General features: G+C 36.3%; 1 protein-coding gene across 4 annotated transcripts in view; it reads right to left on the bottom strand.

Annotated features, from left to right (window-relative positions):
- Positions 1 to 3,756: 3,756 nt before the first annotated feature.
- The window catches only part of LOC108708366 (RNA-binding protein Musashi homolog 2), a 448,133-nt gene continuing 428,237 nt past the window's right edge, over positions 3,757 to 23,652 (bottom strand). For 2 of the 4 annotated variants that reach the window (XM_018246988.2, XM_041582303.1), the window contains 4 exons: positions 22,685 to 22,861; positions 17,644 to 17,852; positions 14,180 to 14,257; positions 3,757 to 8,398 (listed from right to left, as the gene is read on the bottom strand). In XM_018246988.2, coding sequence (XP_018102477.1) covers positions 14,216 to 14,257; positions 17,644 to 17,852; positions 22,685 to 22,861 — 428 coding nt within the window. In that variant the 3' untranslated portion in view covers positions 3,757 to 8,398; positions 14,180 to 14,215. The remainder of the gene's footprint in view (positions 8,399 to 14,179; positions 14,258 to 17,643; positions 17,853 to 22,684; positions 22,862 to 23,652) is intronic. The other 2 variants (XM_018246989.2, XM_018246990.2) reach the window with 1 other exon arrangement.

The raw sequence follows: 23,652 nt of genomic DNA, 5'->3' as shown, positions 1-23,652 counted from the left end.
CTTACAAGGAACACCACACATTTTCTGAAAACATTTGTTTTTCAAGTTAAATACAAGTTTGTGTTAGTGTAAACAATTGTACTACATCACACATAAACCATGGGTTACCAATGTTATACACTATATTGCTTTAATCTTGTTCTTGTTGCATTTGTGTACAGCAAACATTGAAAACATCTGTTTTGGTGGCTATGTCCCTAGCCCTCATTCACACATTAAGGATAAAAAAAAAAAATGGCATTTTCATAGCGAAAACAATAATGATAATGGGGGAGTGACATTTATTAAAAATTAAAAAGAAGTTAGTACACCTTTCAGGTCATCATTGCCAAGAGTTACCCAATGAATGAACTAATCTATTACAATGTGCCTCATTCATCAGCTGTAAACGGCTGTACAAAGAAAAAGACAGTAACAGAGCCATGCTACCTTAAAGTCCAAGCTACAAGTTCAACGTAATGTGAACAATTATAGAACCTAGGGAAACTAAAAACACAGGTCAGGCTTCATTTTAACCAAGGGGATCGTGCTCTCTTTACCTTTCCAAACAAAACAATTGTTAACGTGGTTTTAAAACTTAGTAGAACGACAACGTTTTTCATTTTGTAATTGTTGCACTTATTAATTTGTTCTTTAAGCAGAATTGTAGCAGAATTTTTTTACGGAAATCGCCAAATGTCTCTTAATTTAGCTTGCCCTTTGGCATACATTCCCATACAGTATAAATGCTCTGAATTTACTATTTATTTCATTATCCAGAATAATAGATTTCAATGGACTTGCCAAAGTGCAAGTTTATAGGAAGAAACTGGAAGAAGTCATAGTAAAATTGCATAAGAAATTAAATATCTTTTGTAATTGTACTGGATACTCCACCTTGGTTTGTTAATTTTTTAGTCTTGTGCTTGATTCTACCTGCATTACTCTTGGCTTCAAAATTCTCCACTATTTATGTTTATGAGAGTCGCCCTAAAAGGAGTTTCTCCAGGTGCCATGTTGCAGTGCATGATTTTGAATAACCTATGGCAACCATGAAGAATGAGAAAGTTTAGTCACTATAGATTTATAGAAGTATGCCTTTTCTTGGGACAGAGAGGTCTTTTGGTTGTAAGGACCTACACTGGTGTGTCTCAGTTTTACTCCAGTGTTTACTCCAACTATTACAAGTATGGGATGCGTTATCCGGAAACCCATTATCCAGAAAGTTCCGAATGACAGAAAAGGCCGTCTTCCATAGACTCCATTATAATCAAATAATCCAAATTTTAAAAAATGATTTCCCTTTTCTCTGTAATAATAAAACAGTAGCTTGTATTCGATCCCAACTAAGATATAATTAATCATTATTGGAAGCAAAACCAGCCTATTAGATTTATTTAATGTTTTCATGATTTTCTAGTAGACTTAAGGTGGGAAGATCCAAATTACGGAAAGACCCGTTATCCGGAAAGCCCCAGGTCCCAATCATTCTGGATAATAGGTCCCATACCTGTACTATTTTTCAAAGATTATTAAGCAGGATGAAATGAGAGTTTGTGCTACAAGAAGTGGGCTGTCCACGTAGCAAGGTGCTTTCTGAAAACATTTTTATTTCTAGTACAGGTATGGGACCTGTTATCCAGAATGCTCGGGGCCTTGGGTTTTCCGGATAACGGATCTTTCTGTAATTTGGGTCTTCATGCCTTAAGTCTACTAGAAATTCATTTCAACATTAAATAAACCAAATAGGCTGGTTTTGCTTCCAATAAGGATTAATTATATCTTAGTTTGGATCAAGTACAAGCTACTGTTTTATTATTACAGAGAAAAGGAAATAATTTTAAAAAATTTGGATTATTTGGATAAAATGGAGTCTATGGGAGACAGCCATTCCGTAATTCGGAGCTTTCTGGATATCGGGTTTCCGGATAAGGGATCCTATACCTGTACTACCAATAGTTTATTTGACTCATCTGCGAATTAAAAGGCCTGGTTCAGCATACAGCAGACGGCTATGTATTATTTATGTTCTTATAAAAGATGTATTATCCAGCTTAATTTGAGTTTTACATTGTCCCATCACTGTTTGGGGTATTCAATAACTACCTTGTTAAATTATTAAGCATAACGCTAAGTTTAAAAACACCACCAAGGACAGGCAGTGATGCCACAAACAGAAAGTTTTATATGACATAAGCTTGGAAAAAGGTTTTATACGTAATAAATAGTCTAGTGACTATCACTGCAGCATTGCCCCGCTGCCCTTCAGGCGTTATAATGCATTATATTTATGCACTGAATTATGAAATCTGTAAAATGTTTTCCAGCATTCAGATTTCTCAGTGTTAGTATTTTCTAGATATCTGGGACAAATTCCATTTTGTTTTTTTTTATTAAAAACAGATCTCTGGCTGATATTTGCAAACCTACACAAAAGCCTGAGATTGATCTTCCCTTTTTGTAATTGGAAACCATTACTTATCTCATCCACTGGGGCCATGAGAAATTTCCTTGGGCAATATTATTATATATATAGAATGTTCTCATGCTTAACCAGATGAGAATATTAAGCACTATGTCTACTGTTTTATATTTGTTGGCCACTAGCTGAAATAGTTTTGTATTAGGAAATGCTTGCATTTTAGCAGTCTTTGGTATCTTTATAGTTTTGGAAGAAAGTATATGTGGAGCATTCTAAAATTCTGTTGTACTGCATTTACTGGGTCTTGAGTAAATACATTTTCTTATTCTCTTTAAAAGTATGCATTTTCACATACTATTTGTATGTACACTATACTATATGTGAGATAGATCATATACACAGAACAAAGCTGCTCCAGACTCACCCTTCGCTATCTTTGCACATGCTAGACTTTACCATGCATACTCAAATCAACCAGGTAGGGCATCAAATGCAAATCATCAGCTTTCCAAGCTCTACAGCAGGCTGCAGAAGAAAGTTTCACCCGAAAAGACATTTTTCACTTCAATATTTAACTGTGTAATTTAAAGTAAGAATGTACCTTTCTATGAATGTACTCATCATAAAATGAGTGTAGAGTATGGCATGTGTGACTGAATATGTTGACATATAATTCTATACATTATACTCTATTAGTTCCATATGTAGTTTGGAATAAATATTTTTAACATACAGTATAGGGGGTTATTTATCAGAGGTCAAGGTTTTTATACCTCTAATGAACTCACAACTTGAATGATTTGTAATTTAAGAAAAAACTCTAATGGAAAAAACTCAATTCAACGAGTTTGGGGTTAACAACCTGAAAACTCAAATTGATCAAGTTTTCAGTGAAAAAAACTTGAATCGCTCGAATTGATCACGTTTTCTGGCAAAACCCTTCTAAGAAAGCTCTTAGCATCTTCAAATGGTTCAAGGGACCTCTGCCATTGACTTTTACATGACCTCGACATTTAGAAGCTATTTCCAGGGTCTGGGTGTAATGAATCTCGAAAAAAAACCTAAAATTCTATTTTTTTTTAACCTGAAAAATCAATCTTTGACTCCAAAATAACTTTTAAAGCTCAACTTGAACCTTGAATAAATCGCCCCCATATTTTTAACCATGACACCTGTCATGATCCACCTTTGCAGCTACAACTGCTATACATTTATTTTTTGTTTTCTAGGGTCCTGATGAATCTGGTGTCAGGTGGCTTCTGATGATACTTATTTATAAATATTCCTTTGATTGCATAATGTTCCATCATTGGGAGTTTTTTTTGTGTATTTAAAATGAAAACCCAAGAATTCCAGATTTATTACATCACTTTTTAAAAGGCATTATACAAAATAAAAACAATAATAAGAAGAGATATCTAAGACTGCTAAAATTGATCTTTGCTTAGCTATTCATTGCAGAAGGATGGTTAGGTTGTACCGGTAATTGTAACTACTGAATTTAACTATTAGAAGTAAATCTAGAGCAACTGGGCGTGCTGAGTAATCACTGAGGACAATTTGACTACTCATCTGAGCAGCTTCTTCATTTCAACTGATTGGAACGGGAAATCCTCTGCGTGTAACCTCTTTCAATATTCCAGTCACAATGGTGTAGTGTAATTATTTAGAGTAGTGACAACTGCAACTCACAGAGGTTGTGAATGCTGTGTAGTTACTGTGATAGAATTGCCAATGTGTCATGCAACTCAAAGAGACAGGTGTTACTTGAGAATGTTTCATGAATGGAGGTGTGAAGTTTTGTGAAACCGCCGAGGTAAAGATGGTAGAACAGCATTGTATGTAGTCCCCTCCTCTGTTTAGGGATGGTTTCTCTACCTTAACTTTTACACCTCGTTCAAATTAGCGGTCTTCTCTGTCCAAAATGTGAACATTGCTATCTACAAAGGAGTGTCTCTTGTCTTTTAGGTGTAGAAAGAGAGCTGAGTCTTGTCCTGTAGAGTTTGCCCTCCTATGCTGAGCCATCTGCCTCAGCGTGTTGTTAGGTTTGAAAAACACAGGGACATGGTGTTTGTTGAAAACCCTTCTGAGTTTCTCTGACACTCCAGCTACATATGGAATGAATATGTTGCATCTACTCGGTGTCTCAGGGCAGTTGTTTCTTTTCATGATCTTGTTGGGCTGTTTTATTGCTGTTTTGACAAAGGTCCAGTCTGGTTAGCCAGACAGCTAATTGTCTCAGCTGCCACTTGATATGCAGAGGACTTCAAGTTTCAAAATATGGTTAAAAATAATAAAACATAATGTAGATGTGTAAAGTGATAAATTTAGCTCCACCTGATTTGCCTGATCCAGTGAGGAGCCAGATACTAGGAGTTTGGTGCATTGATTTGGGTGCTGAGGCTATGCTGGAGGGTGAGCTGCAAATAATATTCTGCCTATTAAAGTGCTATCTATGGCTGCCTGCTCAGTTTGTACAATCTTCAGCAATGATCTATTGCCAACAAAAAATTGCAAACTGACCCTACTTGTAGCATTGCAGCATATTTGGTGTAATACTACTCACAGCATCCATAATTCTCTCAACTGCCCCTAACTTTTCTAGAAGAATCCTGGTGACTGTAAAATATTATAAAAACTGTAGGTCAATGATGTATGCATTTCAGGGAATACTTGGATGTTTTATACAGGAAGATATATTAATTTTATATGTGTGTGTGTGTGTGTGTGTGTGTGTGTGTGTGTGTGTGTGTGTGTGTGTGTGTGTGTGTGTGTGTGTGTGTGTGTGTGTGTGTGTGTGTGTGTGTGTGTGTGTATATATACAGTATACAGTCACAGGCTGACCAATGACGTGGATTACTGTAATTATTGTAAAGGTGAAGTACGCGGAAATCTTAAACATGAAAAGCATTAAGAACAGAAAATAACCTGCTAATTGCTTTCACCTAAAATATCTGATATATTAGAATGTAGCCTTCTGTTGGGATGTATTTAAATGATTCAGCAATTACCACTAAAGCAATGGCATTTTCTCAATAGTATCATTTTAGCTACAGGAAAATAGAGACACGACCCATGGTACCTTGAATAAAATAAAGGACCCTCTAAAGCTTTGTTATGGTCATTTACAAAACCATGGATGTACTACATGAATGGGGACTAGAGCAGACCTTGGTCTAGGTAGCCACATTTAAAAACATAAACGGTTCCACAGTATTTCATATGGGCCAATGGGACTCTTTAAAAGTTATATAAACATCTAAAACATAGTCACACAGATTATTGATTTATTTTGAGCATTCTTAAAAAAATATTTGTTTTCTCTTAGTAAAATCATTTTATATACCATGCCTCCCTCTTTTTTAAAAAATAAATAAAAAAAATCCAGTTTTGCATATATAGCATTAGCATTTAAGGTAGTATGGCATTCCCCTTTCAAAATCAAGGGAGGGTAGGGAGATCTACAAAATGCCTATTAGAGTTTGCCAGCATTGTAGCGTTATGAGACCTTTGGTTAGTTGAAACCACATCAGATCAACAAAATTATAAAAAAAAAAAAAAAAAAAAAAACTGCTCTGAAAATTATTTCTTAAATTAGAGAAAGTTCTATCCTTACTGGTCCTAAATCTGAAGAACTACATCTATTTTTTCTTTAATGTTAATTACAATACACCTACCAATAATTACTATAAGAGAAGGAAATGAATTCAGTACGTTAGCATCAGGACAGCACGCTTACACAATTGCCACTATACACACTGCTAAGATATATTGAGGAGGAAGAAAGAATATTCTATGAGGTGATTGGGAATGAAAATGGTATATATATATATATATATATATATATGTATATATATGGAAGTACAGTACATCATCAACAATGACAAAATATTTATCTTTTTTTCTTAAAAAAATCCCCGGACTTTAAAGATTAAACCACAGGGAAAACAGTTTCTTTTTTTTTTTTTTCCTTTTTTCCTTTTTGTGTTTTTTTTTTTTTAAATAGAACAGTTTGGTTTACATTTATACATGATTAAATTTCCATATTAAAAAAAAAAAATACTAGGATTTTGCTTTTTGTTTTTAGAGGAACAAAGTGGAAATTGGTTTCCCGAGTTTCATTTACAATCGTGGAAAATAATAAGATAAAAAAAAGTTCCTTTTTAAGAGAGCATTTTTTTTTTTCTCCACCCGTTGCTCATTTGCAATATTGATTCTATTTACTTCTATGTTATCGCTACCTGTTAGTAACATTTATAAAAATAGGAGTGCAGCAGCTTTTGTTTCAGAAATGTAGCATTCAGTGTCTTGTACTTGCTGTACAAAAAAGTACCAATTTTATACATGTAACAGTTAGAAAGAAAAAAAAAACTTGGCATATATTAAAAAATAATATGAACACAACAGTATGTTTTTAATGCCAAACATGCCAAGTTGTACTTCTATGTCTCTGTTATAGGCCTATTAACTGATATTAAAGAGAAACATTAAATTAACATATCCTTCATATGCCTCCCAAAAGAGGATGAATTATAAAACAGCCAAATAAACTTGTGCAAATCGGAAGTCGTCAGTTTTCCCTACCAGTCACAGTGCAATGATGTTGTATACCTTTGTAATTATTTCTACAATAAATTAATCTTTCCTCTCCTCCATTGTGATACTTGGAGCACTGAGGTGTCAAAACAAACGGTTTGCATTCCTAATTTGTCAATAGAGAAAACAGAGGTCATGAAGTGAAACAGATTGAACGATGCCTTCCTTACATGGCGTGGATCAGTTACTGATGACGACATTTATAAATGTAGCTCTAGAAGAGAAATAAGGATCTATAGAGCAGCTGAAATGACCGGACAGTGACGTATTCTAATTCAAAATATCAAGGAAAGAAACACGATTGTGTGTGCTTCAATTTTAAATATCAAAAATGTAGCTTCATTTAGAATCCGGGTGAAAGGTTTTTCCTTTTCCTCAAAAAGAAAAAACTAAACTTTTTAAGCTGTGCACATAGTTTAAATAGGTAATATGCTGGTATGACGCTAGTACAGTTATCAGGTCTAAAACATCTACACGACAAGCTTAACAGTGTTAATCTAGCTAACTGGGCACACCATGGCATCTCAGTCAGGGTTTAAAATGCTACTTTCCATCCCCTGTTCTGTCCAGAGATGCTGCAGGTTTTTGCCCTTAAAAAAGGTATTTTAAATCTCTTTCATAAGAGTGTACATGTTGTTAATGGAAGAATATTTACAGCATCTTGTTTTAAGAATTACTTTCGTAAAACATTATAATATCACCTCCTTCAACAAGAAAAAAGCACTTATAGAAAACCAAGGACTCAAAAAAAATTCTTGTCCTTAAGTTATTGCCGAAAATAGAGAGACATCACAAAAACAAAACAGAAAAAAAAAAGAATTCTATTCACTTTAGTCAGCTGCTCTTTTACATTATATACATCTTGAAATTAAAACTTGACTTTAGTACCAGACACCCCTACATGACACTAGTTCTAATTTTTTTTTGTAACATAATGAGTACCAATGCTTGCAAATTCGGTTAAAATCTATAAAATCTCAACTATTTGCAACAAGCATTAGTAACTATGTTTTAAAAAAAAAACTTAGCCATTAATAATGATGGATACTATGGTTAACTTCAGACATATGAAATCAAATAAAATGGAAACACCAAGCTGTAGATCCTTAACCCCAAACGTCTGAATATACAGGATAAAAATAAAACACAAGCAACAATGAAAACAAAAAATGACTTTTGCACTTGCTGTTCTCATAAAGAAAAAGCTGTGGGTTATTTAACGCAGCAGGTTCATGAGATGACGAAATTTACTGTAGTTCACAGAATGCCACCTCCAATATTATGTCTGCATATATATGTCTTGTACTTGTGATGAAACTGCATTTAAGATCCGATGACATTATCCTAACAAGGGAACATTCAAAAACTTCTCCCGGTCTTGCCTGGGCATCCAGACAAATTCTACAGAAAAAGAAAAACACATTTTTTTTTAGAATATTCAAATATCTTTCACATAACATATTAAAAGTATTTTTTTTCTTAAAAGCAACATCGAGTTATTTTAAAGTGTGCTTAAAGCTTTGTTTTCTAAATATATACTGTAACATTTGTGATTGCACTCTTACTATTTATTTCCCAAAGGTATATCACCCTTCCTGTAACAGGACATGTTACTAAAACAGGTGAAGACCTCTCTACTTACCATAATTAATAACCATTATGTAGGTAGATATATAATTTCCTATTTAAATTACCATTACAGAATACTGGTTTGAAGTGGTGTTTCCTTTTCAATAATTTACTGCACAAGAGCACCCACTGGGTCCCTTTATAAAGGACTAACCATGGAATTAAATGAAATGGTGCATTTAATACTTAATCTTTATTCAGGAAGAAAACATTAATTTGTTTACTTGAAACAACCATCTGACAAAGACTAATTAGGCAAATTAAATATGTCTGTACTATGCTCTGAAAAATCTATATCCAAAATCAGAGGCTGAGGGTGGTGTGGGAGGAAAGTGCAGTTGTATCAAGCCAACAACGAGTGGGAAGTGACAAAGTATAAAACATTGTCTTGTTACTCAGTCAAAGGAATGTTTGGAGTTAACCTACAGGAATTTATGTAGAGGTATATAATGTGATATTTTGAAATTGTGATGTTAAGAAGTATAGACAGGAACAATATTATTTGTTTTTACTAATAAAGAGCATACAGTTATGCTTCCTTGCTTAAAAGGCCAAGAAGCAAGGACCGGATTCATTCTAATTTAGATCAGTGCTGTATCTATTTAATGTTTTTTTTATTAACGACAATATAGATAATTAGATAAAACGTATTCACACCAGAGGAAGCAAAGCAATGGCAGATTAGGTTCAGTATGGATAAATGTGAAGTTCTGCATTTTGGACATACTGTAGTAACTAACTAACAAGTAATCATAGAATGAAACGTACAACTTTCAGGAAATCATGATGGAGAAGAAATAAGAATAAGGTAAATTTCCAGTACAACTAGTTCTCTACATGGAGCCAAGGTCTACAAAGGCATTTTTCAAAGAGCAGAAGAGCAGAATGTATGAACAAATTCAATGACTTAGATCACATGGAGACGAGTTACTTGATACCACCCTCATATATAATTGCCTTGCCCTTCAAGGAATACCAGAAGATAAAAATTGTAAGATAAACACAGTTCAATGTCACACAGTGGCAGTGGCATACATTGGCGTTAATCTACCTAGGCATGATCAGCCCAAAATGTAATTTGATCAACATGTAAATTATTACAGAACTGATTAATCTTATGTTTTCTTCCATAGCACACTATTGGTGATAAAGGAAAATAGCATAAGAAGGCTTGCTGTTTTCTCATGATTGTTTTTATTCTTCATGAAATGAAAGTAGGATTAAAGTAGGATTTTTTTTCTTTTACTCTAGAAAAAAATAGTGTTCATCCATTTTTCTGCCAGGGAGATTTGTTTTCAACCTGTAAGGTAGCTAACATGCTGTGGATTTAAATTTCCTATCTTTGGATCAACGTGTCTAATTTGCAAAGATTTTACACCCATTGGGGATTTTGCAATGTACCTTTTAGAATTTGCACTGAACACTGGTATGTAGAGGGTAGTAAATGAAGGGATGACTTTTAATAGTCTAATAAATATAATTAATATCCTCTGGTGGGGTACATCAGTGACCATACTAGTGCTGGCTTAGAACTAAAAGGCCTTAGAATTAAAAGGCCTTAGAACTGAAAGGCCCAATGGGTCTGTTGGTGGTGGTCAAGCTTCTTGTCAAATATTGTTTTTAAGCAAACAACATATATCCAGCTCATGTTAGCCTTGACATATTTCCACTTGCTCCATTTTATTCCTGAAAGAGATGCTTGAAGAAAATGACAGGAAACTATGACTTTATAAATGAGTTCATGGAATTATTTTTCTTACTCTTAACAGTGCCCTAAAACCATTGAATGGCTTTATTAAAGAATTTGTGCGGTATATTGTTAGGAGAATACAGGAAAACTGAGTTGATAACAGCCATTTAACATAATGCTCTGGTTATTCCCCACTGCAGAACACCTTTGGAATTAGCCGATAAACAACATTAGAAATCATCAAGTTCAATCACCCGGAGTGATGAGAAGGTAATTTAATTGCTGCTCAAGGAAATAACTTCCAATATATGCTTTGAAATATTGCTGAATGCCTTACACTTGTTTAGAGCGATGAGGAACAGGTATTATATTGTGCCCAAAAACCTAGTGTAATATTCGCAAAAAAAATTACATTAAAAAGCCTTGTTCACTTTTTTGTTTGCAAGGAGATGCTTATTTACCTTAAATTACATTTTTAAGAGGTCATAAAGCATTGGTATACATTCCATAACAAAGGTGATAACATTAGTCTCTCTAAAGCATAATATTTATAGGGCTGTAGCATAGACCAAAAATATGTAAATAATGGAAGGGAGCAAGTGTCAAATATAACTTTACATGAGTGTACGTACTTTTTCACATGTCTGAGCTAAAACAGTAGCTGTTTAATGAGAGTGATTATAAGCCTCTACACAGTGTCAATTTCTATTTATCTCATATATTCAGTACAGGTCTGGGCACTTGTTATATTGAACTTGAAAGACTTCAAGGAAGGGCAGTAAACAGAATTAGGACTCTAGATGACTTCATCTTTAAAGAAAGAATTGCCAAATATGTGCTTTCTTAGGGGAAAAGTCACATTCGATCACACAAGACTGATAAGCACAAAGACAGAAAGATCAGTGAACAGAATCTTTAGGGAACCTATTTTACTCCAGGGTTCCGTAAGATGACCCAGAGCAGAATTTCCCAAAAGGATGATTGGGATTGTTTATATACTGGCTAACTATTAACATACATTTTCCTAGCTTAAAATCTCATCCTCATAACAAGTATGCTTTTCAAAAAGACAATATGATAACTATGATGCCTATTTAGGACACAGCTACATTAATCAATACTACACGAAAAAAAAAGTTAAGAAAGGTTATCCCACTAGTTATGCAGGAAATCTAGGAAACTCAACTAAAAATATAAATCAAGTATGTTTAACTTTTAGCCTTTCAACTACAACTTCCAGAAATCACCAGCAGTCATTATTAGAGGAATGCAATGAGTTTTCATTCTGCAAAATATTATAACATATCTATAATCATTATACAAAGACATATAATCCCCTATAATAGAAGGGAAATAGGAGACGTAAAGAAGGAGGCAGAATTTAAAATTGTTAATGAGAGAAGCACATTTTATAGGGGGAAGAAAAGAGAAGAATGGGATGGAAGGCAGAAGAGAAAAAGATGGGTTGAGTAATAAGTGAAGGGGAATAGAAAATATGAGGAAAATTAAAAAATTAAGGGGCAAATTCACTAAGCGCCGAAGCGCCGAACGCTTTCGTTACTGCGCAAATTCACTAACTAACGCTGGCGTAGTTTCGCTAGTGTTACTTCGCACCCTTACGCCAGGCGAATTTTCGCTAGCGACGTAACTACGCAAATTCACTAACTTGCGCAGTGTACTGAACGCTACCTTTTAAGCTAGACTTCCTTCGCCACCTCAGACCTGGCGAAGCGCAATAGAGTAGATAGGGATTGTTTCAAAAAAAGTCAATTTTTTTTCTAAGTCCCAAAAAACGCTGGCGTGTTTTCTACATTATGGGTGATAGGCTGAAAAAGATCGAAAAATTTTTTGGGGCTCCCCTCCTTCCCCCCTACATTTCCTGACTCATGGCAACTTACCTAGACAGTGGGCACATGTGTAGGGCAAAATAACATTTCTATTTGATGATTTGAAGGTTTTCTTGGCATTCGTAGTGCTGATACGTATTCCTCCATTGAAATTTGAATTTGGCGCCGTATGCAAATTAGCCTTCACTAGCATAACTTCGCTTTACATAGCGAATCAACGCTAGCGCAACTTCGCAACCTTATGCTACCCCTGAGCGCAACTTCGGATTTTAGTGAATTTGCGGAGCGCTGGTGAAACTACGCCTGGTGAAGTGCGGCGAAGTTGCGCCTGGCGCAACTTTGCACCTTAGTGAATTTGCCCCTAAGAGTGCAGGCACAAGAGCAAACAAGGTACTGTGGAAGAGAAGCTCAAATATCATTTAAAAGGCATAAGTAAAAACAAGGCTCACAAAGAGGTATAACTCAGAAGAGTATGGAGGAAGAAGCAATGGTATTGAAGAAACTAGAAGGAAGGAAATGATACATGGTAAGAAGTAAAGAAAGGAAAATGTAAGAGCCAAAGGAGAATAAGTTGCAGAATGGGTAGAGAGCATACAAAGAAAAAAGGGGGTAGAAAGAGAAGAGCAGAAGGAGGAGAGGAAAGTCAATTTGAACAGTGATATATGGAAGAAAAAATGGGGCAAAAATGTTAAGAGAAGCACTTGAGGAGAAAAGGCATGATATTGAAGAGAAATGAGAATAGTGGAAGAATATATTATACTATAATATAGAATACTTTATGTGTTATACCCTCTATCTAAGGGGACCTGTATCTTATCTCCATTATTTTAGATCCATATCTGTAAAAAAAGTGGGAGAATCCATGGAAACTCCATTATGTTCTGGGCGAGAGGCTGATTTGGAGCTGATGAATATCTAGAGAAACGCTAATTTCTCAGTGATCCTTTCTCATTAATACATGAAATCCTAACAGAAACAACAGAATAGAGCTTATTCTGTCTATGCAGTAAAAAACATCAAAAAGGAAAGGAAAGAAAAATACACATAATTAACACGAGATGAGCTAAAAAGGGCAGGAAACTGGCAACAATCCTAATTTAGTGAGCTAAGGTGATGCCTTTAATTGGATTTGTGTAGTCTGAAATTTTTTAATTTCACATAATTGTTCCATAGTTATTAGTGGAAAAATGTCATATTTCAACAGCAGTATTGGCACATTGCTTAATTATGCATTGTGGCGTTCAGGGCACATTGAAACTAAGCTGTCAGCTTTTGTTTAGCAAAGAACAGTGTTTATTAAGAACCAGTAATGATTTTTCTTTAACACGCATATACCTAATTTCAATTATGCCCTTGCCTTTACGCGAACGTTAACACATCATTAAAAGGCTGCGTAGCTTAAGTACTGCAGCACAAAGGTTCCTAGAATGCCAAATTTATGGAAAACATTTTCAAATACAACAGTAAAAAAGGATATAGTTCATAGAGAGGAGATGTGTTTAAAAACCCCAATCAGACTATATAACACCAGGTAATTACAGGTATGGGATCTGTTATCTGGAAACCTGTTATCCAGAAAGCTCCGAATTACAGAAAGGCCACTTCCCATTGACTCAATTTATCCAAATGATCCAAAAAAACTTTTCGCTGTAATGATAAAACAGTACATTGTACTTGATCTAAACTAAGATATAATGATGTTATACAGTATCATTATATCATTACATGATTTTCTAGTAGACTTAAGGTATGAAGATCCAAATTACGGAAAGAACCCCAGGTCTAAGCATTCTGGATAACAGGTCCCATACCTGTATTAGTCCTTGGAGACCTGGACTGAACAGCAGCATTTGCTGCATAAACCAAAGCAAACAGATGCAAGCTTAAATGTTTAATATTTGTTAGGAACCACAGGGTTAAAAATGGCATGACAAAACATAACAAATATATCAAACAAGGAGACAAATGGTATAATATATATATATATGTTCATTAAATACAATGATATTAGAATACCTCAAAGTGAGATGGCAACCGACCATCTGAAACGTTTCAATGGTATCCATTTGTAAAAGCCGTTGCAATCAAAGGGCCCTAAAATTGTAATTGTAAATTTGTGAGTTTGTCAGTATGAATTCTGCAGTTGCTCTAGAAACAGTTTTTATTGTGGCAAAATACATGAGAACTTCTCCTGCTCGTGATGCCGGCATGAATGTGTATTTTTTTGTCTGAAATAAATATTCACAATTTGTTATATCACTATTTTAACTATTGACAATTGTCTCTAGTTCTAGTAGATCAAGTCATGTTGTGACCAGAGATGATAAACAGAGGCTGCCAATCTGCACTCTGTACATAGGAGAGACACTGCAGAAGAATATCAGCATAGCCAAGCCACAAGCTGAAAGCTGTACTTTCATTTAAATGTCTTGGAGATCAAGGAACTGAAATTTGAAGAGCATAGGGGCATTTCCAGTAGGTTAGAAATGAAATGAGACAAATGGGCCAGGGTGAGAGTGTGTAATTTACCCTAGTATTGTTAATCAATGACAATGTCCTGCAGTTGATGAAATCAGATGGCATTTTAAAGTTACTATAGTGATATGAGAGCCATAAAAGGGTTCAGCTAGGTTTGGAGAGATTAAGCAATAAAAAGTTTTTGGGAAAGGGTACAAAGCAAAGATATTCTAAGACAACAACATAGTTATTAAAGGTTTCCAGAACTGGTGTTCCTCATTGTCATGGTAGGCGTCTTAGGTGTCAAATGTGTCTTTTGCTTTATAAGGATGGTCGGTGCCATGTTTCAAGCCTTGTTCTACGGGAAAGTATGGGCACCAGATACCTGGATAGAGAACTGGCTAAAAGATAGACTACAAAGAGTGGTGGTAAATGGAACATTTTCTAATTGGACCAGTGTTGTTAGTGGAGTACCGCAGGGCTCTGTACTAGGTCCCTTGCTTTTCAACTTGTTCATTAATGACCTGGAGGTGGGCATTGAAAGTACTGTTTCTATTTTTGCAGATGATACTAAATTGTGCAGAACTATAGGTTCCATGCAGGATGCTGCCACTTTGCAGAGTGATTTGTCTAAACTGGAAAACTGGGCAGCAAACTGGAAAATGAGGTTCAATGTTGATAAATGCAAGGTTATGCACTTTGGCAAAAATAATATAAATGCAAGTTATACACTAAATGGCAGTGTGTTGGGAGTTTCCTTAAATGAGAAGGACCTAGGGGTCTTTGTAGATAACACATTGTCTAATTCTGGGCAGTGTCATTCTGTGGCTACTAAAGCAAATAAAGTTCTGTCTTGCATAAAAAAGGGCATTAACTCAAGGGATGAAAACATAATTTTGCCTCTTTATAGGTCCCTGGTAAGGCCTCATCTGGAGTATGCAGTGCAGCTTTGGACTCCAGTCCTTAAGAGGGATATAAATGAGCTGGAGAGAGTGCAGAGACGTGCAACTAAATTGGTTAGAGGGATGGAAGACTTAAATTATGAGGGGAGACTGTCAAGGTTGGGGTTGTTTTCTCTGGAAAAAAGGCGCTTGCGAGGGGACATGATTACACTTTACAAGTACATTAGAGGACATTATAGACAAATAGCAGGGAACCTTTTTACCCATAAAGTGGATCACCGTACCAGAGGCCACCCCTTTAGACTAGAATAAAAGAACTTTCAATTGAAGCAACGTAGGGGGTTCTTCACAGTCAGGACAGTGAGGTTGTGGAATGCACTGCCGGGTGATGTTGTGATGGCTGATTCAGTTAATGCCTTTAAGAATGGCTTGGATGATTTGTTGGACAGACATAATATCAAAGGCTATTGTGATACTAAACTCTATAGTTAGTATAGATATGGGTATATATAATTATCTGAGAGTAGGGTGGGGTGTGTGTATGGATGCTGGGTTTTCATTTGGAGGGGTTGAACTTGATGGACTTTGTCTTTTTTTTGATATTTTAAAAATGTATTATGACCAATGTAAAATCAGTGGCTGTTTTGTGTGGGGTTTTGTGTACACCTCATGTGATTTAGGGGCCATTCTATTTGGTTCACATTACTTGTGGTTCAATTGAGCACACTTTCAGTGTTCATCTACCATTATTATGTAAAACATGGCATCTACACTAGAGAGGTGTAATGTGCATGGGCTGAATCTGGCAGCTAAATCAGTTCTTTGCAGGGTGTTATGATTGTCAGCCTTGAAGACAAAAACACATTCATGCCATCACACAGCAAATACACTTAACTTTTAGAAAATCAACAGCATGCAAAACCGGTTAAGAAAAACTTCCATCCAGATTTCTAAATCACTGTAGCATAGTAATAACAAGAAAATGCTTTTTCTTCATTGGCTATACAAACTATGAAAATGTTAGTAACCTTGAAATCTTCAACATTTACCCATTTCAGGCTTTTTCGATTCACAAAATATCAGGGAAATGCATGCTAATAACCAGCATTCACTCGCGTTGCACAGCAGAAAGGCTTATCCTTATTAAGCAGTGCTTTGGAACACTGAATTCAGGATGTCTTCGGCATTAGGTGTCTTACAGTAGAAGACTCTTTAGTTGAGGTCAGAATGAAATAATTCATGGATTGGGTGAAGAGCTGAATTGGATCAAAATAATGATATGCAGTTTTCTCTCTCCAATGAGCAAAGAACACTTCTTAAAAGTTCCACTAACAGACTCTGTCTCTAAAAGCCATATGAGATAAACATATCTGCAGTAATTTATTGTGCACCAGACATATACAGAGTCAGCAGGATGTTCGCTGATGTTAGTATGGATTAACGACTGGCCATGCGATACATTGTAGGGCTTTGGCAATGGATGGGAAATACTCATTGGGATTTGATATGACATGAGTTAAGAATAATTCCCTCAAGTCATCAGTTCAGGGTGAATGGTATAGTTTGCTCACCTTGGTTTACTTCGAAAGTATTAGGAGAAGGATGCTTATCTTGCCCTTAACGGATGAGCAGATATCAGCCAATAGCTTTCTATTACTTTGATAATTCAAGAGACAGCTTGGGCAGTGGAGTGTGCAGTTTTGAAACAGGTCTATTAGCTTGAATAAAACGGCAGTGCTGTGTGTCAATAGGCTAAGTGAGCCAAATAATGAACAATCATGTATGTAACCTCCTCAGTGCCCAAGGAGTGAATGGGTTAATAGCAAACAGTAATACATGGATGGTTGAAAAATGAACGTCCACACTTGGAAATCGGGTTTACCGGTGAACAAGTACTGCTCAAAGGCACCCAACTAGAAAACATGTTCAGCGTTAAACATATATACAAGTATCTGAGCCATGATGGGCCCATGTCTAGAATTGTTGTAGCTTAGCTTGTTCTTTGCTATATGGCTTATAATTATATATATATATATAATTATTCAAAGCCATAGCTATTCTAGTTTGTCCAAATGACAACAGGAAAATAATGATATTAAAAAAGATGTACTTGGTACTTACAGCAATTCCGTGGCTAAAGCCAGAGCCTGGTTGTGGACTTGCTGCACTAATGTAGTTACCCACACCGGAGTCCTGGCTGGCAGTTCCGTAGAGGTCAGCGACTGGGCCTGGGCTATTTGCCCCTGGGAATCCTCCTGGACGAGCCGGGTTGGTGCCTGCCGGGGAAGCGGGTGCGCCATAATTCGGTTGAGCACTGTAGCTATTCAAGACTGGTATGTAGAGAAAGCCAGGTATGAGAGTGGAGGCACAGCACGCAGAATCATTATATAGAAGACAAACTTAAAAAGACAAAACACTAGAAAAAGACGGCCTGGTTCCAATTTCTAATGTTCAGTCAAGGCCATGCGGAAGAGCAAGTACTGAATGAAAACATCAGCCCATACTACCACTAAAGAAGCCTGGGGGAAAACAGCAACCATTCAATGCCTTACTGTAGGCAGATTTTGGTTTCCAGCACTTTATTATTTTCATGCATCTGAGTTGTTTTTTTTTTTTTACATTTTTGGCAAAGTTTTGGCTTATGAAGACAGCATTCACATCCCATGCAAACTACAAAGGAATTGATTTACAGTACATACTATAAAATGTATTAACATTCTGTTAATGCAAAATGTATCTGTTACACTCAGTTTAAATCAATGTTCTTATGTATAGAGATGATATTTATATAAAAAGTGAAATGTAAAAATCAAATATGAAAACTACACATTGTAGGAACAACAAAGCACTGAAAAAGCCAAGTGTGGTGTTTTGGATGTATAGTTAACAAGGTATTGTTTTGATAATGAGAGCCCTGGGGGAAATACATAAAATGGAGAGTATGATATGATTGCAATCCATTGTTACACCGTTTAGACATGTCTGAAAAAAGTAAAAAAAAGTAAAAAAGTTCAAACTAGTAGTGGCCTTTAGCAGAAAAATAAGACCAGACAACTGTGTAAGAACAAATGTTTCATCTTCCTACTATGCATGACAAATATGGGTGAAATACTGAGCTGGCACCAAATTCTATGTCCCTGCAAGTCTTTAATTCTGCAACCGTTGAAAAGAAAGCGCTAGTACTGCAATAGGGGAATTTCTAATAGCCCCTAACGAAACTCCATGTAAAATCACTAAAGAGTACAGTGGCATTCAGTGTATATCACAAAACAAGCAGTCAGTTTATTTAGCAGGTATGAACTCCAATGGCCATAATCTAATAAACAATATACCTTTGTTGAGTTTCATTGCACCTCATGGCACTACAAGGAAACCAATGAAAAAAGTGCAACTGCTACCCAGAGCTGTCTGTTTCCTGACCTCAACTACAACTAAATCTTACACCTTCTACAAAGCTCATTCTGTTGGAATATAGGATAGTGCTAGCTACTGTATCACTGCAGCTGCCACCCTGTTTATCAAGGGAAGGAACCATGAGAAGCTACACTAGAAACAAACGCCCACCAGTCATTAAAGCTGACTTTCTTTTAATGGAAACGACACAAGACTGTATGCAAACAAGAGCAATTACAGATAAATAATAATGATGATGATCATAAAAAAATATAGTTAATTAGTGTTTTTTATTGTTGGGTATTTCTCTCCTTATCTGATAGGCATCAACAGTTCATGCTATATTCCATTTGAATAAGCTCAACAGCAGTTTATAAAGGATAGAGAATGAAGAAAACATTGAAAAAAAGCAATGAATATGGATTGTAGTGGTGCTTCAGCTAAATCAGTTCTGAATATGTCAAATGTTTGAAATCTTTACATACATAGGTGTTTCACAGTTGGTTTTGGCTCCAACAAAACCAAATCTCCTGCCATGAAATTCCATGAAATTGCATAACTGTAGTAGACGTGCCAAAGTTATAGTAATTGCTGTACTATAGGTAACTAAACTGGAGTATATTTGTGTGTTCTTGCTGCACAGACCAGAAGGTGTTCAGAAAGCAGCGGATAAACGTGTTTCACAAGTAGATTAATAACTACTAAAAGTGGAACCATTAAAAACCTTCCTTGCACATGCCTTGTTCTTCTTAAATTTAGACAATGCCATGTGTTTACTTACAATGTGAAGTCCTGTTAACTTGCTGTTTATCTGTATTACCAATTACTTTTCTGCTGGTAAGAATGCATATGAAATACATATCCCAATCATGTTGAAAGACTGTACGCAGCAAAAGTATGAAGAATAAATGTCAATCCAGAAATAAAATTATGATGGGGAAACTGTTTTAAGCCAAACCTTATCATCTAAATAAGTGATAACACAGTGAAGATGTTTGAGTTTAATGAACACTCATAGGATGCTGTATTCATTCGCACCCATCGTAGAGCTGACTATACATATTATGTCTGGGACAAATCTCCTACTCCTTTATTATGGCCTACATTTCCAAGGGAGTGGCGAATGTTCAGTTTTACGTGTTCGCCAAACAAATAAAGGGTTGAGATATCTACCTGTAGGAGGCAGAAAATAGATGTTTTATAGAAACTCAACCAACACAGTTGCAACAATGTAAAGAACTATAATTTTAAGTAAAAGCTTTCAGAATCCTAAAAAAACACTGTTATTATGAAAAGAAAGTACAATCCTTTAAAACAGCACTTTTTAAAATCTAGTAAAAGTCTATGCCAGGTTCTTATCACTCGTTAAACTTTAACAAAGGAAAACAAAAAATGGTCCCAGGTGAGAGTTAGTTCCCTTCCCTCACAAAGTTATGGGACCTGTTATCCAGAATGCTCGGGACCTTGGGTTTTCTGGATATGGGATCTTTTTTTAATTTGAACCTCCATACCTCAAGTCTACTAAAAAAACATGTAAACATTACTTAAACCAAATAGGCTTGTTTTGCCTCCAATAAGGATTAATTATATCTTAGTTCGGATCAAGTACAAGCTACTGTTTTTCTATTACAGAGAAAATGAAAATCATTTTTAAAAAAATCAGAATTATTTGCTTAAAATAGAGTCTATGGGAGATGGCCTTCCCATAATTTGGAACTTTCTGGATAACGGGTTTCCAGATAACGGATCCCATACCTGTACAATTTAAAAATTAAAATGAGGTACATAACCGCTTCCATGACAATTCCTGGTGAGCTGATTTACAGACTTCATCTGGGTTAGAAGGCTGTGCTTTTTAGTGAAATAAGAGAAAACAGCTACATCTGTGTAAAATTGCTTATGACAGAAAAATGGTGTAAAAGCAGAATAAAAAAAAAGCTTTATACACATGATTTTACACTATACATCCTGATCCCTACCATCCATTAAAAAGAACTTCCAACGGTATTTATAAAGATATTTTTACACCACCTAAACTCTGAAAACTGGGTAATTTTAGCCATTCCCAAACAAAGCATGAACAGGCCACTTCCCAGGAAATTCATTCCCTTTTTTATAGAAGAAGATACAGTGGCATAAAAACCCATGCCACCCCCAGTCAGAATCACTGGTCATCTGTGCTATGGGAAAAATCTCAGGTCACCCTCAATTTCGCGTGGGTCGCAGTTCATCCTCAGGCCCCCTTGAACCACTGAGTAGATGCTCATATTTTACTTGTATTATCTCACAGAAAACTGGACTGGATGCATATTATTAGCCTTTGCAGAACAAAGTGCTGATTGGTTGTTACTGACAACTGCACTTTTACGATTTAGCACCAAAGCACAGACAGATTTTTGCATTGCACAAACTAAACAGTATATACTCTATATAAATGATTGCCTATTATAACAGCCCAGTTTATATTGTATGTTCTTCCATTTTTTATATCTTCAGGTTCTGGTTTGATGGCCAGCCCCCAAAACAAGCCTCTATTACACCAGTCCTACAGTGGATACACACGCCATGCTGAAGTCTTGTGCTGAAAACAGATCACAGTGTCAGAACCTAATGCAATTAGTATTTGTACCCAGAGTCAGTCTAAAACTTGAGTATACAAACTTGCAGTTGATAATAGTGATTAGTAATAAAATAATATTCTAACTTGTTGTAAATAGTAAAAAAATAGTACTAGGGCAGTGCTGTCCAGCTGGCGGCCTGCCTGCTGTGACTGCTTACCTTGTGTAAACTTTAAAAGGTATAACTACAGAGTTTAATTGGCCCCTGCATTTTCTAAACCTCAAATTCAGACTATAAAATCCTGCATTGGTCACACCTGTGGCACCTCTATTGTTCACACCCCTAAAGCCCTCAGACCCAGACTGAAAGGGGCACCAGCATTGTGTAACTGTATTTAGCACAGTATGAACTGTTCATCTTAGAGTGGTCCTGATATGTTTCCCTGTCTCCTGCTCTATTCTGCCTGCCCTATGCTCCCTGTTTGTGGCATACTCTGCCTGCCCATGCTCCCCATGTGTGCCATACTCTGCTTGCCTTCTGCTCCCTGTGTGTGCCATACTCTGCCTGTGGGAGCTGGTAGGGTTTGTTCTGGGTTTTTTTTAGCATTTGGAAATACTTGTTAGGGGTCCTGAGGTGTTTAATCATGTGCTGGGGATGCTGTGTTTTCCACAGGGGAGGAGGAGGCATATGGATTTAAGGGTATGTCTTAATGTGACTTAAATGTTTCACATATGAGTGATATTCCGGCAGTGAGCACCAACCATTTTGTTTTTTGGTGTGCTACCACCATAAATGTGGAAATGGTCTTAAAAGTTATTATGGTAACATAGATGTGGTTTTAAGTGGGTGTGGTTTAAAAACAGGGAGTGGTCAGCACTGGCTTTCATTATCAGCTCTCCACCATACAGGACATAAAAATTCTGGCCCTCTGTACCACAGAAGTTGGACAGCACTGCCCTAGGGTATTCTGGTTGTTATGTCTTACAAATACTTTGACTTATAACAATAAATAGCTGAGACATCTTAAAGATACATGCATGGCTAACATTACGCTTTCATTTTAATTTTTCTCCAGGTTAAACTCACAATGCAAGGCAGACAGTGAATTTTCAGTACATGAATAGCATGCAGGCCCTAGCCGAATGTTGCATTATCCCAAGTGAACAGCTGCTCATCTCCCGTACCCCAAAAAAGAAAAGTCTGTACAAACCTGGGCTCTTAAACTGATCCGGGCTGGGAAGGTGATGGAGGGGGGAATTACTTGCTGAAGCAGCATGCTCACTACGAAGCATCTGAGCGGTTCGAGGCCCCATGGAACCATAATCCGCAAACGATAACGTAGCCCGTTGGTCACCGGGCGTGGTATAGAAACCATAATCTGGGATTCCTAGAGACATATTGACTGCATCACTGTGGGTTCTGTATTGGGACTCAGGGACAAAGTTTGCTCAAAAGAAAAAAAAAACTGCAAGAAATTTAAGGCAACAACGGAATTTCCAAAAGAAGTAGGCCGCCAGCCCTTGCCATCCATTCAACATCTCCTTGCTACCAGGCAAACCTCTGTTTCAGTAAACTTTGCAAAATATAGCAGTGTTAATCACAGCAACGTGTGAGGCAAAAATATATAAAACAAAAACAAAATACTTTCAATAAGCATAGTGCATTGTTATATTCTAAAGGGGTCATCAGTTTTTAGTCATGTTCATTTGATAATTCAGCCCATTCCTTCAGATTAACACACATATACATAGGGTTCAGACAGACACACACATAACTAGGGTTGCCATATTTCTATTTCGTTTATCAGGCAGACCTGGAGGTGAGGATTGGGAAGGTCAGAAATTTGGTGGAGAGGGGGTGTAATAAGAACATGTGCTGGGACTAATCAGGAGCATACACTGAGGTGGATTCAGGGCAGAGTACAATGCTGGTCAATTTAGATTACCATCCCCAGTTTCAGCTTGTGATTTACTGGCCAAGTGGCAACTCTACACACAATGCCAGTACACAGTCCACGCTCAGTAATAGCTAATAGTTTGCAGTTCAGTGCTGCAACAGAGAATAATTTAATTCAACCGCTCAAAGCACACAAATCAAGCCTGACTAAATGGCACATTCGATAAAGTAGCAATTTCTTAAAACATTCCTAACTCTCAGTTAAAATTTCTTTACAGTCGG

This window comes from Xenopus laevis, chromosome 2L (genome assembly GCF_017654675.1).
Source record: "Xenopus laevis strain J_2021 chromosome 2L, Xenopus_laevis_v10.1, whole genome shotgun sequence".
NCBI lineage: Eukaryota > Metazoa > Chordata > Amphibia > Anura > Pipidae > Xenopus > Xenopus laevis.
The sequence above is the reverse complement of the archived record's forward strand: the minus strand, read 5'-3'. Positions and strand labels throughout refer to the sequence as shown.